Raw genomic sequence first — 13,373 nt, 5'->3', positions numbered from 1 at the left:
CTCTCAGAGCTGGGGGCCAACAGCCCCTCTTCCAGGGAGTTGTTCTGGATTCCACTCACATCCCCACCTCCAGTGAGGCTGTTCTCCCCTTCTCTGGGCATCAACTCTCCCCAGGATTCTGAGAGGTCCTGCCCAGGGGAGGTCCGGATTCCTCCTCACGCCTTCAAACAGCCCCAAAGTTGTGCATCTTCCTTCTCTCGGGGAAGTTGATCATTCTCCTTTGGGGGCTGGCCACATGTTTATCTTCTCATTCCCCATCCTGGGCTTCCTCCTTATTTCTCCCTCCACCTCATTACCCTCACCTGGGCAGCCACATGCACTGTCCCACCTCATTACTCCCTGCACCTGGGCCTTCTACTGATTCCCTCCTTCCTCCTTGCTCCCCACACCTGGGCTCTCTCCTGGCCCCTCAAACCTCCTCAGTCCCCACACCTAGGCTGCCTCCTGGCCCCTCACACCTCCTCAGTCCCCACACCTGGGCTGCCTCCTGGCCCCTCACACCTCCTCAGTCCCCACACCTGGGCTGCCTCCTGGCCCCTCACACCTCCTCAGTCCCCACACCTGGGCTGCCTCCTGGCCCCTCACACCTCTTCAGTCCCCACACCTGGGCTGCCTCCTGGCCCCTTATACGTCCTCACTCCACACACCTGGGCTGCCTCATGGGCCTTCCCACCTCCTCACTGGTCACACCTGTGACTTCTACTTACGCTTTCTACCTCCTTCCTCTTCAGAACTTTGCTGCCTCCTGACACATCCCCCCTCAGTAACCACACCTGGACTTCAACTGACCCCACCCACCTTCTCACTCACTCCCTACACCTGTGCCTTCTACTGATTCACTTCCCTCCTTACTCCTGACACTTCGGTGACTTCCTCATTGACATGTCTGTGTACTCACTGACCCCTCCCACCTCATCATTTCCACACCTGTGCCTTCTTGTGGGCTATCCCTCCTCCTCATCACTCCTACACACTCCTCACCTACCATTACGTTGCTACCTCCTGACCCCTCCCACTTTATCACTCCCACACTCTCACTTCCCATACTGGGTCTGACCCCTCCCATCTTCTCACTCACCACACCAGGGCTGATCTGGGCCCCTCCTGACTCCTTGTTACCCACATCTGGGAGTTCTCCGGGCCTCCTCCAGCTCCACACCTCCCAGAGCTTCATGCCTCTTGATCCCTCCCAACTCTCACTCCCCACACCTGGACTGTGTCCTCACCCTTCGCACCTCCTCTTTCCCCACCCCAGGGATTTATCGGATAGACAGGCACTCACACAAATAACCTGTCCACGGATGCTCACAGCAGCTCTACTCCTCCCATCAGTCAATAGGTGGAACCAACCCACACGTCCATCAACAGATGACTGGATGAACAAAGTGTGGTCCATCCACACAATGGAATACCATCGAGCCTTAGACTGAGAAACTGACACATGCTACAACATGGATGGACCTCGAACGCGTGAAGCTAAGAAGTAAGATACAAAAGGCCACATGTTTCTATTTAGATAAGAAATCGAGGGCAGGGAAATTCATAGGCACGGAGAGCCAATCACTGATTGTCATGGGCACAGGGAGGGGGCACAGGGAAGACTACTTCATGGGTCCAGGGTTTCTGTTTGTGGTGATGACAATGCCCTGAAGTCGGTACTGGTGATGGTTGGATAGGCTAGTGAAGTACATAAAGCCACTCTATCACACCTGTTAAAACTGGAAAAACAGAACTGTATTTAATGAGAAATCTACCAGTTAAAATAGTAAAAACTATAAAGTATAAAGTGAGCTGTAAAAACACCACAAATAAGCCACACAAATGCCCAGTCAGGTGAAGGTAAGAACGGATCTCGTTCTGAAGCCGATGCTCCCTGGCTGGGGCTGAGGAGCTGTTGTGGAGAAGGTGTGGCGACTTGCTGGGACCCTGGTGCCCGGGCCAGAGCTGGCGATGGAGGATCGGGGCCGTGTTGAGCCCCGGTGTCGATGCAGGAGCAGGATTCACAACACCTGGTGGCCTGGAATCCAGTTCTGGAGGTGGTTCAGGGTTAGAACCTGGCTTTCCAATAGGCTCTTTGGTCTAGTGCCTGGACCAGGGCTGGAGGCGGAGGAGCTGTGGATACACTGAGCTCCAACACTGCTCCAGGCTTAGTATCACAATAAGCTTGTGGCCCAGGATTGAGTACTGCAGGTGGCTGACTTTCTAGCAGGCTGGAAGCTTGTTCTGGGGGTGGCCCAGGATAACAACGGAGCTTTTCAGCAGGCTCTTCGTCTGGAGTCTGAGCCAGAGCTGGAGATGGAGGACATGGGACCATATCTAGGTCTGCTGTTGCTATAGGAATAGGGTCGACGTCAGTTGGTGGCCTGGAAGCTTGTTCTGGAGGTGGCCCAGGATAGCAATGGAGCTTTCCAGTCAGCTCATTGTCTCATGTCTGGGCCAGAGATGGAGATGGAGATGGAGGACCTGGGGCTACACTGAGTCCCTGTGTTGCTGCCGGCTTAGGATCACAATCAGCTTGTGGTCCAGGATCGAGTTCTGGAGGTGGCCCAGGATAAGAATCTGACTTTCCAGCGGGCTCTTCATCTGGAGCCTGGGCCAGAGCTGGAGATGGAGGACATGGGACCATATCTAGGTCTGCTGTTGCTATAGGAAGAGGGTCGACATCAGTTGGTGGTCCAGAAGCTTGTCCTGGAGGAGGCCCAGGATAACAATGGAGCTTCCAGCAGGCCCTCCGTCTGGTGCCTGGGCCAGAGCTGCAGATGGGGGACACAGAGCTACACTGTCACCTGCTGGTTCTGAAGGAATAGGATCCATATCAGCTGATGGTCCAGAAGCTTCTTTGGCGGTGGCCCAGCATAAGAATTGAGCTTTCCAACAGGCTCTTTTCTGGCGCCTGGTCCAGGGCTAGAGATGGAGGACCTGGGGCTACAGAGAGCTCCAGAGTTGCTGCAGGCACAGGATCGACACCAGCCAGTGGTCCTGGATTCGGTTCTGAAGGTAGTCCAGGATATGAATCCCACTTCCCATCGGGTTCTTTGTCTGGAGACCGGGTCTGAGCTGGAGACGGAGGACACTGGGCTACTTTGAGCCTTGGCGTTGGTGTGGGATCAGGTTACTCTGGAGCCAGTCCTTTAGGTGGCCCAGGATAAGCACCTGGATTTCCAACAGGCTCTTGGCCTGGTTCCTGGGCCAGAGCTAGAGATGGCAGAGATGGGTTCTCCTAAGCACTGGTGTGGGTGCAGGCGGAAGATTGACATCGGCTGGAGGTCCAGGATCTGGATTTGGAGGTGGCCCGAGATTGTTGTCGTCGTTGTTAGGTGCAATCGCGTTGGTTCCAACTCATAGTGACCCTATGTACGACAGAAGCACTGACCAGTTCTGTGCCATCCTCAAAATGGTTGTTATGCTTAAGCCCACTGTTGCAGCCACTGTGTCAATCCATCTCCTTGAGGGTCTTCCTCTTTTTTGCTGACCCTGTGCTTTACCAAGCATGATGTCCTTCTCCAGGGATTGATCCCTCCTGACAACATGTCCAAAGTATGTGAGATGTAGCCTTACCATCCTTGCTTCTAAGGAGCATTCTGGTGTACTTCCTCCAAGGCAGGCCCAAGATTAGAATCTGGGTTTTCAACAGGCTCTTAATCTGGTTCCTGGGCCAGAGCTAGAGATGGAGATGGAGGACCTGGGGCGACACTGAGTCCCAGGGTTGGTGCAGGTGGTCCGGGAGCCAGTTTTGGAGGGGGCCCAGCATCAGAATCCAGCCTTCCATGGGGCTCCCCATTTAGTGCCAGTGCTGGAGCTGGTGATGGCATAGCTGGTGCTCCATGGCGCTCCGAGGTTGGTGCAGGAGCAGGACTGACATCTGCAGGGGGTCCAGGAGCTGGTTCCCGAGGTGGCCCAGGACAGGAATCCACCCTTCCAGCGGCTTTCCTTCTGGTGCCAGTGCCGGAGCTGGTGATGGCATAGCTGGTGCTGTGTGGAGCTCCGGTGTTGATACAGGAGAGGATCAACATCTGCAGGGGGTAGAGGGGTCAGTTCTGCAGGTGACCCAGGAAGAGAGCCTGGCCCTCCAGCAGCCTCTCCGTCTGTCGACGGAGGTGGTGGTGGATGATCTGGTGTTCTACCTAGCTCCTGTGATGGTTCAGGAGCAGGCTCTACCTCACCAGGTGCTACAAGAGACAGTTCTGGAGGTGACCCAGGAAGAGAATATAGCCCTCTGGCAGGCTGTCCATCTGGTGTTGGTGCTGGCGATGGAGGCCCTGATACTCTATTGAGCTCCAGTGTTGGTGCTGAAGCAGGACCTGCCTCACGAGGTAGCCCTAGATTCCAAGCTGCTTTTAGACCTGGTGCCAGCCCTGATGCTGGAGGTGCAAGAAGAAAAACTTACAAATATGACTGCCTTTTCTCACACCTTTCCGTTGATGGAAAGCATCCCACTGCTCTGAAAAGAAGCCCAAGCCCAAGTTTTCCACCCCAGGAAGTCTTCCCAGACTGTGGTCGACCGGAGGAGGGTCTGAGGTCACTCTGAGCTCTGGCCCAACCCCGCCTCTGTGGGTCCTCCCTGTGGGAGCAGCCCCACGTCCCCCTCACAAGCTCACATGCAGGCATGCCCAGTCCTCCTCACTCTCTGGCTCTGCCTTAGTGGGCTCCAGGTGGTCCAGCTGGGCACAGAGAAGAAGGGTACGGCGCTTCAGGTCTGAGACCGCATGTTCACCTGCACGTAATCCACCAGGCGAAGTGCACGGGCTGGTCGAAGTCTACGAGTATTCATCCACCCAGGTGTTCAGGATCAAAGAGATGGCGCTGTGGACGGATGATCAACAGCAGGGCAGAGGCCTGGCCTTTCCCACCACACTGCCCTCCCAGGGCACCCCTGAAAGGCACCGGGTCCCTCTGTCTGTCCCTGTCCTTCCAAAGGCCAGCTCTACCCTGCACCACACCCTCTGGCCGTCCTGGCAGTGGCAGGCTTGGTCATTGAGCAGGGGTCTAACTCAGAGCCTCGGTCCCAGGGAGCTCCCCATCAATTGTCTGATCAACTCTTCCTCCTTGGGGAGCCTGACTTATGTCCTTGTCTGTCCCCTGGCCCCTTCCCCACTGAACAGTAAATGCCTGAGGGCAAGGAGGGGTATGTCTGAGAGTTCACATCACAGCCTGGCACGCCGCAGTGCTCCAGGGATATATGAGGCTGAGGATACACCGAGTCCACCCCCTGCCCAAGCCTGCCCAGGCCTGCGGGCCCCTCCAGCGGAGTGTGCACAATAGTCGTATTAACTGATTGTCCTTGTAGCTGTATGCATATCCTTCTATCACCAACAGCGTTGTACTTCAGGATGAATCTTAAAGTGTTCTTTTAGAAGGTGAATACATCCCCCAAAACAAAACCAAACAAAACCCCTGAGCCTGTTGCTGTCGATTCCAACTTATAGCAGCCCTATAGGACAGAGTAGGACTGCCCCATAGAAGTTTCCAAGCAGCACCTGGTGGATTGGAACTGCCGGCCTTTTGGCTAGCAGCCATAGCACTTAACCACTACGCCACCAGCGTTTCCAATGCATCGCCATTCCTGGCGTAGTAGACCATAGGACTGTCCTATTCAAAATGGCCAATACCAGTCCACCTCGGCCCACTAATGCCTAGGATGGCTATGTTTACGTGTTCCATTCCTTTTTTTAACGATTTCCAGTTTTCCTACACTCGTACTTCACACTTTTCATGTTGATTATTAATGGCTGTTTGCAGCTCTTTCTTTTCGAGTTGTGCCACATCAGCAAATGAAGGTCCCAGAAGCTTAGCTCCGTCCCGTAGAGTCATGAAGGTTGACTCTACTTTGAGAAGGCAGCTCTTGCTCACTCTCCTTTTCAGTGCCTTCCAGCCTGAGGCGCCGTATCGCATACTGTGCTGGTGGTTTTTATAAGGTTCTCACTGGCGAATTTTTCTGAAGTAGACTGCCAGGCCGTTCTTCCTAGTCTGCCTTAGTCTGGAAGCTCCACCGAAACCCGTCTACCATGGATGATCCCACTGGCATTTGAAATACATGGCAGAACTTCCAGTATCACAGCAACATGCGAGCCACCACGGCATGACAAACTGACAGCCCCATGGGGAAGCAGCATGGAGTACAGCTCAAAACAGGGCTGGGTTGCGGTTGTGAGCTTGGGAAAGTCACTTCCCCTCTTGGCCTTGTTTCTCAGTTGGCACCAGGAGGGTGTTGGGATTAAATGAACATCAGGTATCGTTACCCTCTGGATAAAACCCTCCGATAACTTCTGTTATATTTAGAAGCCAACCCAGTGTCTCATCTCAGACTAGGGGGCGCGCAGCCTGTACGATGGCTGTCAACGATCCCGCCTTCCGGCCTCCACTTCCTGTGTGACCACCTTTCCTGAGTGTAGACTGGACTCAGGGCCTTGCTTCTAAAGAATCAGAGAGGACAGCTGTCTCTTTCCTTGCTCTCTCTGTCATCTCTATCCCCCCGGAAGCAGCTGTATGACCTGCCCTATGAGGCCCACATAACAAAGATCTCAGTTTGGGCCCTGATCAACAAAGAAGGACCGAGGCCCCCAGTCCAACAACTCACGGAGCCCTTCCCATGACCTGGAACGAGCAGGGGGCGAATCCTCCCCAGTCGAGTCTCAGTTGAGACCACAGCCCCAGGCTCCTGAGAGGACTTGAGGCAGAGTCACCAGCTAAGCTGTGGCGAATTCTTGCTCCACAGACTGTGGGATCATCGGCGTGTCCTGTTGTGAGTCATCAGTTTTGGGGTGATGTTGTCACAGGGCAGGACACAGCTCCTCCAGCCCACCGGGTCCTGGGACCTGGACCTGCCTTCCTCCTCCCTCGCCTCTGTTCTCCCCAGCTCCCTCCCGCCACACAGGCAGCTTTCCAACCCCCTCTCTGGGCAAACTCACATCTGCCTCCCAGGCTCTGCACCAGCTGTGCCTTCTCCCTGGCACACTGTCCCCAGACTCGTGCAATTCCGTCATTCCGGTCACACCTAAGTGTCACCTCAGTGAGCCCTTTGCACCCCCACTCAGTGGCCCATCCCTCTCACTGGCCACACCCTGCTTTATTTTCCCTATGGAATACGCTCTTTTCTCTCCCGTGTATTTGTCTTCATGCTCTTGTCCCTCTCCCCTCCACTGTGAGCTCCTGGGGCAGGAACCACGTGGGTCATTTTCAGTTCCCTCCCAGGACCTAATACAGACCTGCCCACGGTGAGAGCTTGGGCACCACTGCTGAATGAATAAATGACAGGATCTGATTCACCTCCTGTCTGACCAGCTCCGAATGCAGACATGGATAGTAATATAAGGAGTTGCAACTCCCAAACCAGAACGAGCTTGGGGTCTGCTAGTCCAGCTGCTCCAGCAAAGTCCAGAGGACAGGACCAGCAAGGCAGTCTGTTGCCCCCTGGTGGCCTGAGCTAGTACTGCAGCCCCAGGGAAGAAACCTCTTATCCCACGTCTGTGTTGAGGTGTCCTGGAGGCAGCAGCTCCTCGGTCCCCGGGTGGAACGGGCAGGACCTACAGGTCCACAGGCGGTGTGAAGGACCTCAGGAGGCTCCCTAGCTCCCTCTTTGCCTCCACTGGCCCAGGGGTGTCCAGCTCACTCACGAAGAATCCTCCCCACGTTAAGGGCAAATACTCAGGCCCCACTTGTTCAGGGAGACCCCAAGGCTCTACCAAGTACTGGCCCTGACCCTGGACCTGGCCTTGTGCTCCACGGCTCTGCCATGCAGCACCCCATCCCAACTCTCCAGTCCCTCAAGCTTACTGTGAGTCTAAGTACCTCCAGGGAGTAGAAAGCATTTTCCAAGAACCTTAGAGCACAGCAGGCCACTGAGGAGAACCGAGGCCAGCACACTTCTCTGAGCCTTGGAGCCCTCTGGGTTTCCTTACTCTCCATTTATAGAAATGGGAATCGAGGCCTTCTCTCCAGCAGCCCCCTTTACTCTAGGTTTCATCCTAGTTCCAGGGGCTCAGGGCGGTGACTACAGGACTCAGGCCATCCTCTTGAGGTTGCCCTGGAGATGGCCCTGGTCCCCTTGTCCATCACCACGGCACCTCTTCCATCTACATTATGGGCCATTGGGCATGTTTCTAGGAGACCTGAAGAGTGCAGAGACCAGCAGAAGTAGCGAAAGGAGCACAGGGGCAGGGATGCCGTCTCTGTTTGAAAGGGTGGAGCACCCGCCCCCCTGCTTGTAGAGAAGGGGCCACTATCTAGGTTTCAAGGATTGGGGTTGCTGCCACCTGGGCTCCTAACATGGGGCTGCTGTTCAGATAGGCCAGGAGGATGTGGCCACCCAGAGGAAAGCAGGGCTTATAGATGCCACCCCCCTGAAGTGAATCCACGCAGACCACACACTGCGGAACCCAACGCTCCGCGACAAATGCGTCCAAATGTCAGTTTTATTTCTGTTCCAGCCCAGAGTGAGCTTCTTAGCGGCTCACCCTGCAGTGGCACATCACAAAACATCTGCTGAACCAGGTAGCCAGGAAAGGAGTCCAACGTGAGGAGACTTCAGAATAAAAATCCAGCTGGTCTAAGAACCTTCCTGCCAGACAAAGGAGTCATGGCAAGGTAGAAGTGAGGGCCTTCCTGATCTCCCAGGGAAGGGATGCTGAGTGTGGTACCAGAGTGGCATACGCTGAGCCTCCCGACACTGAGTGCAGTACCAGGGTGGCATACACTGAGCCTCCCGACACTGAGTGCAGTACCAGGGTGGCATACGCTGAGCCTCCCGACACTGAGTGCAGTACCAGGGTGGCATACACTGAGCCTCCCGCCGCCCAGCCATCCAGGGAGCAGTCTTCAAATCCCAAATCTGGCTCGGCACCACCATTTTGCACAAGCCACTTAGTCTGTCTGCAGAGAAAACATGGCCCTGGGTCTGAGGTGGAGCCTGGACGGATGCACTCTGGGAACACAGGGGAGCAATCAGTACAGTAACGGTGGCCCAAATGCCTAGAGGCACTGGGAACATGGGTGGGGAGGTGACTCCCAGCTGAGGAACCGGCTTGTCTGCTGTATTTGGAGGCGGAGAGTGGCGGCATCACGGGAATGACGCTCCAGTCGGTGTTCTTGGGGAGGAAGGGTCCACGGGTCCTCACCTCTTGGCTGCCTGGAGGCCCTGCAGTCGATACAGGGTCTCAACCCGCCTCCTCTTCTCCTTGGCTCGGGTGATTGTCGTCTGGAAGAGGCTGCAGAAGAGGTGGACGGACGGGGGCGAGTCGTCGTTGCCGGGGATGGGGTACGTGATGAGGCAGGGGTTGCAGTTGGTGTCCACGACGCCCACAGTGGGGATGTTCATCTTGGCTGCATCTCTCACGGCCACGTGAGGCTCAAAGATGTTGTTGAGTGTGTGAAGGAAGATGATGAGGTCTGGCAGGCGGACTCCGGGGCCAAAAAGCAAGGAGGCATTGGTAAACAGGCCGCCCTTGAAGTAGCGCGTGTGGGCGTACTCGCCGCAGTCGCGGGCCGTGTTCTCAATCAGGTGGGTGAACTGCCGGTTCCGGCTCACAAACAAGATGATCCCTTTGCGATAGGCCACGTGCGCCATGAAATTCAAGGCCAGCTGGAGGTGTGCGGCTGTCTGCTCCAGATCAATGATGTCCTGGCCCAGGCGGTTCCCAAAGATGTATGGCTCCATGAACCTGTCCAGGAGACCCAAGCAAGGTGAGGGCGAACAGGGCTCCCGAGGCTAAGACCACCAGCCCCTCCCTCATGACAGACCTCCACAGCAGGCCCAAGGCTCCTCAGCAGGGGTCACACCACCCCCATGAGCACAGACAGCAGCGACCACCCCATCCAGCGAGTGACTGCAGGGCAGGTGGGGGGCTGGGCTTGAAGGGCTGCAGGCCACTTAGGAGCCTCAAGCAGTGGCTGAAGCCTTCTGACCCTCTGCTTCTTTCCCAGGACATGGGGATTCTAACAACTGCTGGATGTCTAAACACAGTGTCATAAAGTATCCTCCCCGGTGTTGGTCACACAGCAGCCATTTGTCGTTATCATGGTCTCCAAGGCTTTACAGACAAGATCCCTCTGGGACTGAGGGACCAACAGAGCAGGGGAGGGGCTCCAGGCTGAAAGCATGGCAGGGTCAGGGCAGGCACCAGGCAAGTCAGGGTGGCGGACCCCAAGGGCATAGAACCACTGGCTGCCCTGGGCAGAGGGTCAGTGGGGCAGAGGGACTGCACTGCCCCCACTTCTCAGCGTGTGGCAAATGAGCCGTCCACACCAGTGGTCCATGTAGCCTCCCCTCCAGTCCACTCTTCAGCTCACTCCTGCTTGGGTTTTGTTTTCTCAACTGACACCACTCACCAAGCACCCAATGACCCTCCTTACCAGATCCCTGGTCCCTTCCTGCCTGCAGGCCTTCTCAGCAGCGCTAAGCAGTCCCCACGTCCCTCCCCCCGCCCGGTTCTCATCCCTCCTCATACTCTTGCCGTGCCTTCTCAGTTTCACCTGCTGCCCCTCCTCCTCTTCGCAGCCCTTAGAGGGCCCGGGGCTCATTCTTGGGGGGACCTCCTCTCCATTCTGCCCTCCCTCTCTAGATGACCCCCAGCGCCCTGCCTCTACACAAGGGACTGCACTCCCACGTCTCTCCCAGGCTGGGGCTTGTCCCTCCATGGGCCTGCCTGACATCTCCCTGGGACGGCCCAAGGCCGTGACTTCCCCACGAGGTCTCCCAGCTGCCCCTCCACTCCGCTGATGACATGGTAGTCAGAAGAGCTACACAGACACCTCTGATGGTTATCACTCCTCCACGTGACCCAGCATGTTCCCACTGCTCCTCCTACAGCCTAGAAAGCCCGACCTGATCTGACCTCACCAACCCCTCCCCGGCCTAGGCCTCCTGGCCCTTCTGTCTCTGATCCTGCCAGGCCTTTTGTTTACTGCCAGCTCTGTCCCTGCTTCAGGCAGGGGGCCACAGGCCAAGGCCCTGAGCGGTCAGAAGTATGAGCAAAGCCGTATGATAAATCAGTGCCCAACCCGAAGCTCGGTTCCCACTGAGAGGATGGCGGGGCTGGACCTAACAGTGGTGAGGACAGAGTGGACACCGAAACCTTCGTTCAGTTAAACAGAATGACTCACGACAGTACAAAATGTGCCCCTGAACCCCCAGGGAGGAAGGGACAAGGCCTGCTGGGACCAACCGCTGATACACACACCTAAGCTGACATCCCACTCAGCTAGGGGTTTTACCCTACCTGTGGCGACAGCCGGCTTTGTGTCCCAGGTGCACGCGGGCATTAAAAAGGCTTGTAACAGAAAACAATTCCTTGACATTGAAGAAGTCGGAGTGCTTGAGGGGCTCATTTATAATTTCGTCATTGAAATCTACAGCAAAGCACAAGAGAGAAAGGAAAATGACTCTTACTGCAGGTTGCAGAGTGTGGCACTGGCCCACCCGGTCCCATCTGCCTGCGAACAGAGGAGACGTGGCTGGGTGGGTGAGAGAAACCATCAGTTGAAAACACCCAAAGCCAGGCGATCTGGAAGCTGCAGATTTTTACTCCCAACAAGCTCAGGCCCTCTGTTACAGCTGAAAATTCCAAACCTCGTAATCTCAGGATACTAGGAACTGGAGCTGGGTTCTGATCACGACTTCACTCTTGGGTAAATCTGTCACTGCCCAACCCTCAGTTTCTAAGGTCCTTCTAGCACCTTCAGGCATGCAATCTCAGGTGCCAGAAGACAGCAGTCGGGGCTGACGCCCATTGGGAGTCTAACAAAGTGCACTCAGTCCTTCCGGAGCCTGATGGTCACCAGACCCGCCAGGAGAGGGGACCCTGAGGAGGCTCGGGTGTTCTGACTCGGAGCTCTGTGTCTCGGTGGTTGTTGTTGGTGGGTACTATCATGTTGATTCTGACTCATAATGACCCAACGTGACACAATAAAACTGCTCCATACGGTTTTCCCGGCTGTAGTCTTTACAGGCTGAGAAGGCCTGCAAGCAGGGAAGGACCGGGGATCTGGTAAGGAGGGGGCACTGGGGCGCTCGGTGAGGTGTCGGCTGAGGCACAGATCACCAGGTCTCTCTCCAGCGGCGCTGCAGAGTAGGTTTGAACTGCCAACCTTTCACTTAACCAGTCACACCGCCAGGGCTCCTTCCCGCTCTGGAAAGGAGGTGCTATGTCAGCTCTTTGCCCAGGTGACCAGAGCGGAGCTGAGCTGCAGTGAGTTACGGATGGACCCCAGCTGCAGCTCAGGAGTGGTGGAGCCAGGATTGGGACTTGAGGCTGGGTGACCCTAAGGCCCTGCTTTAACCATGTAGTTTGTCGGGAATTGCTGGGCTCGGTTTGGGCAGTGGGGACAAAGCAGCCAGTCAGAGCTGGAAATGATGACAGACTGAGGCACTGACCAGGCAGGCGGCCCTTTCCTCCAGCCCTCCTTGGTCCAGGCAACCCCAGGGCTTTACACCTAAACCCAGAGGCACACAGGACTCCAAGCGGCAGATAACTAAGGCCTGACTGACTTCCCACTGCATGTCCCCCTATCTGCTAAGCAGCCCAGGGTTACCGCTACGGTCCTCGAGCTTGCTGACAGTAGGGGCCGGGGCGCTTCCAAACGTCCTGTTGCTCAGCTGAGACGCTTCTGGGGTCGCCTTCCTGAGGAAATCCAGCCACAGCGACTTGGGCCAGGCACCTGGGGGAGGAGGCAGAGTCCAGACGCTGAGAAGGGCGGCCGAGGCTCTGTCAGGCGCTCCGCTCCAGCTGCGGGCTGTCGGCAGTCTGTCCGTCCTTGCAGAGCCGGCGGACGACAGTTCGCCGCCTCCCCCCGCGGCCTGCCCTCCGGCCCGACGCATCCTGACGCACGCGGGCCGCCCTGCAGGCCCTGGGTCCTGGTCCGCTGCGGGCGCGGTCCCTCCGACCCCAGCGCAGCGCTGGACCCAGGGCCACTGCAGCGGAGCCCCGCGCGGGCCAGGGCTGCGCGCCGTCGGGTATCTCAGCGCCCGCTCGGGGCCGGTTCCCGCCGCGGCTCCAAGACCCACGCCCCCACCCAGGACCCTGCGCCCCGCCCCAAACACCTCCCCGCGGGCCCTTGGAGCGGCGGGCATGCACGCTCACCGGCGCCAAGCAGCCGAGGAAGGGCGGCCCGGACGGGCGCCATGGCGCGGGCAGACGCGGAGCCAGGCCGGACGACCGGACTTCCGGCATGTGGTCCCGGACTTCCGGCGGGCGGCTTCCTCTTCCGCCGCGGCCACGCAGGCCGCACCGCCCCCTGCAGGCCGGGAGGTGGCACTGCACGCCCGCGCCCGGGCCCAGGGCTCTGAAGACTTCTCCGGCCGTGGCTCCTGGTTCCCGGCACCCGCCGCAGTGCTGGGCCCCAGAGCCTCGTCGCGGCCCGGAGGGAGGGAGGGCGCGGGC

The 13,373-nt window shown here is 57.2% G+C and overlaps 1 protein-coding gene across 4 annotated transcripts; it reads right to left on the bottom strand.

Moving 5' to 3' along the window:
• Positions 1–8,393: 8,393 nt before the first annotated feature.
• Positions 8,394–13,154, bottom strand: MRPS2 (mitochondrial ribosomal protein S2). Of its 4 annotated transcripts, XM_064290637.1 has the most exons (4): positions 13,074–13,154; positions 12,526–12,651; positions 11,214–11,343; positions 8,394–9,656 (listed from the first exon to the last, which is right to left on the bottom strand). In XM_064290637.1, the coding sequence occupies exons 1-4, from the start codon at positions 13,114–13,116 to the stop codon at positions 9,110–9,112; spliced, it is 846 nt and encodes a 281-aa protein (XP_064146707.1). In that variant the 5' UTR covers positions 13,117–13,154; the 3' UTR covers positions 8,394–9,109. The 4 variants fall into 4 exon arrangements, with proteins under 4 accessions (XP_064146707.1, XP_064146709.1, XP_010600308.2 ...); XM_064290639.1 differs by lacking the exon at positions 12,526–12,651 and having other exon boundaries at positions 13,074–13,148; XM_010602006.2 differs by lacking the exon at positions 13,074–13,154 and having other exon boundaries at positions 12,526–12,826.
• Positions 13,155–13,373: the final 219 nt, after the last annotated feature.

The sequence above is a fragment of the Loxodonta africana genome, chromosome 9 (genome assembly GCF_030014295.1).
Source record: "Loxodonta africana isolate mLoxAfr1 chromosome 9, mLoxAfr1.hap2, whole genome shotgun sequence".
Classification (NCBI taxonomy): Eukaryota; Metazoa; Chordata; class Mammalia; order Proboscidea; family Elephantidae; genus Loxodonta; species Loxodonta africana.
The sequence above is the reverse complement of the archived record's forward strand: the minus strand, read 5'-3'. Positions and strand labels throughout refer to the sequence as shown.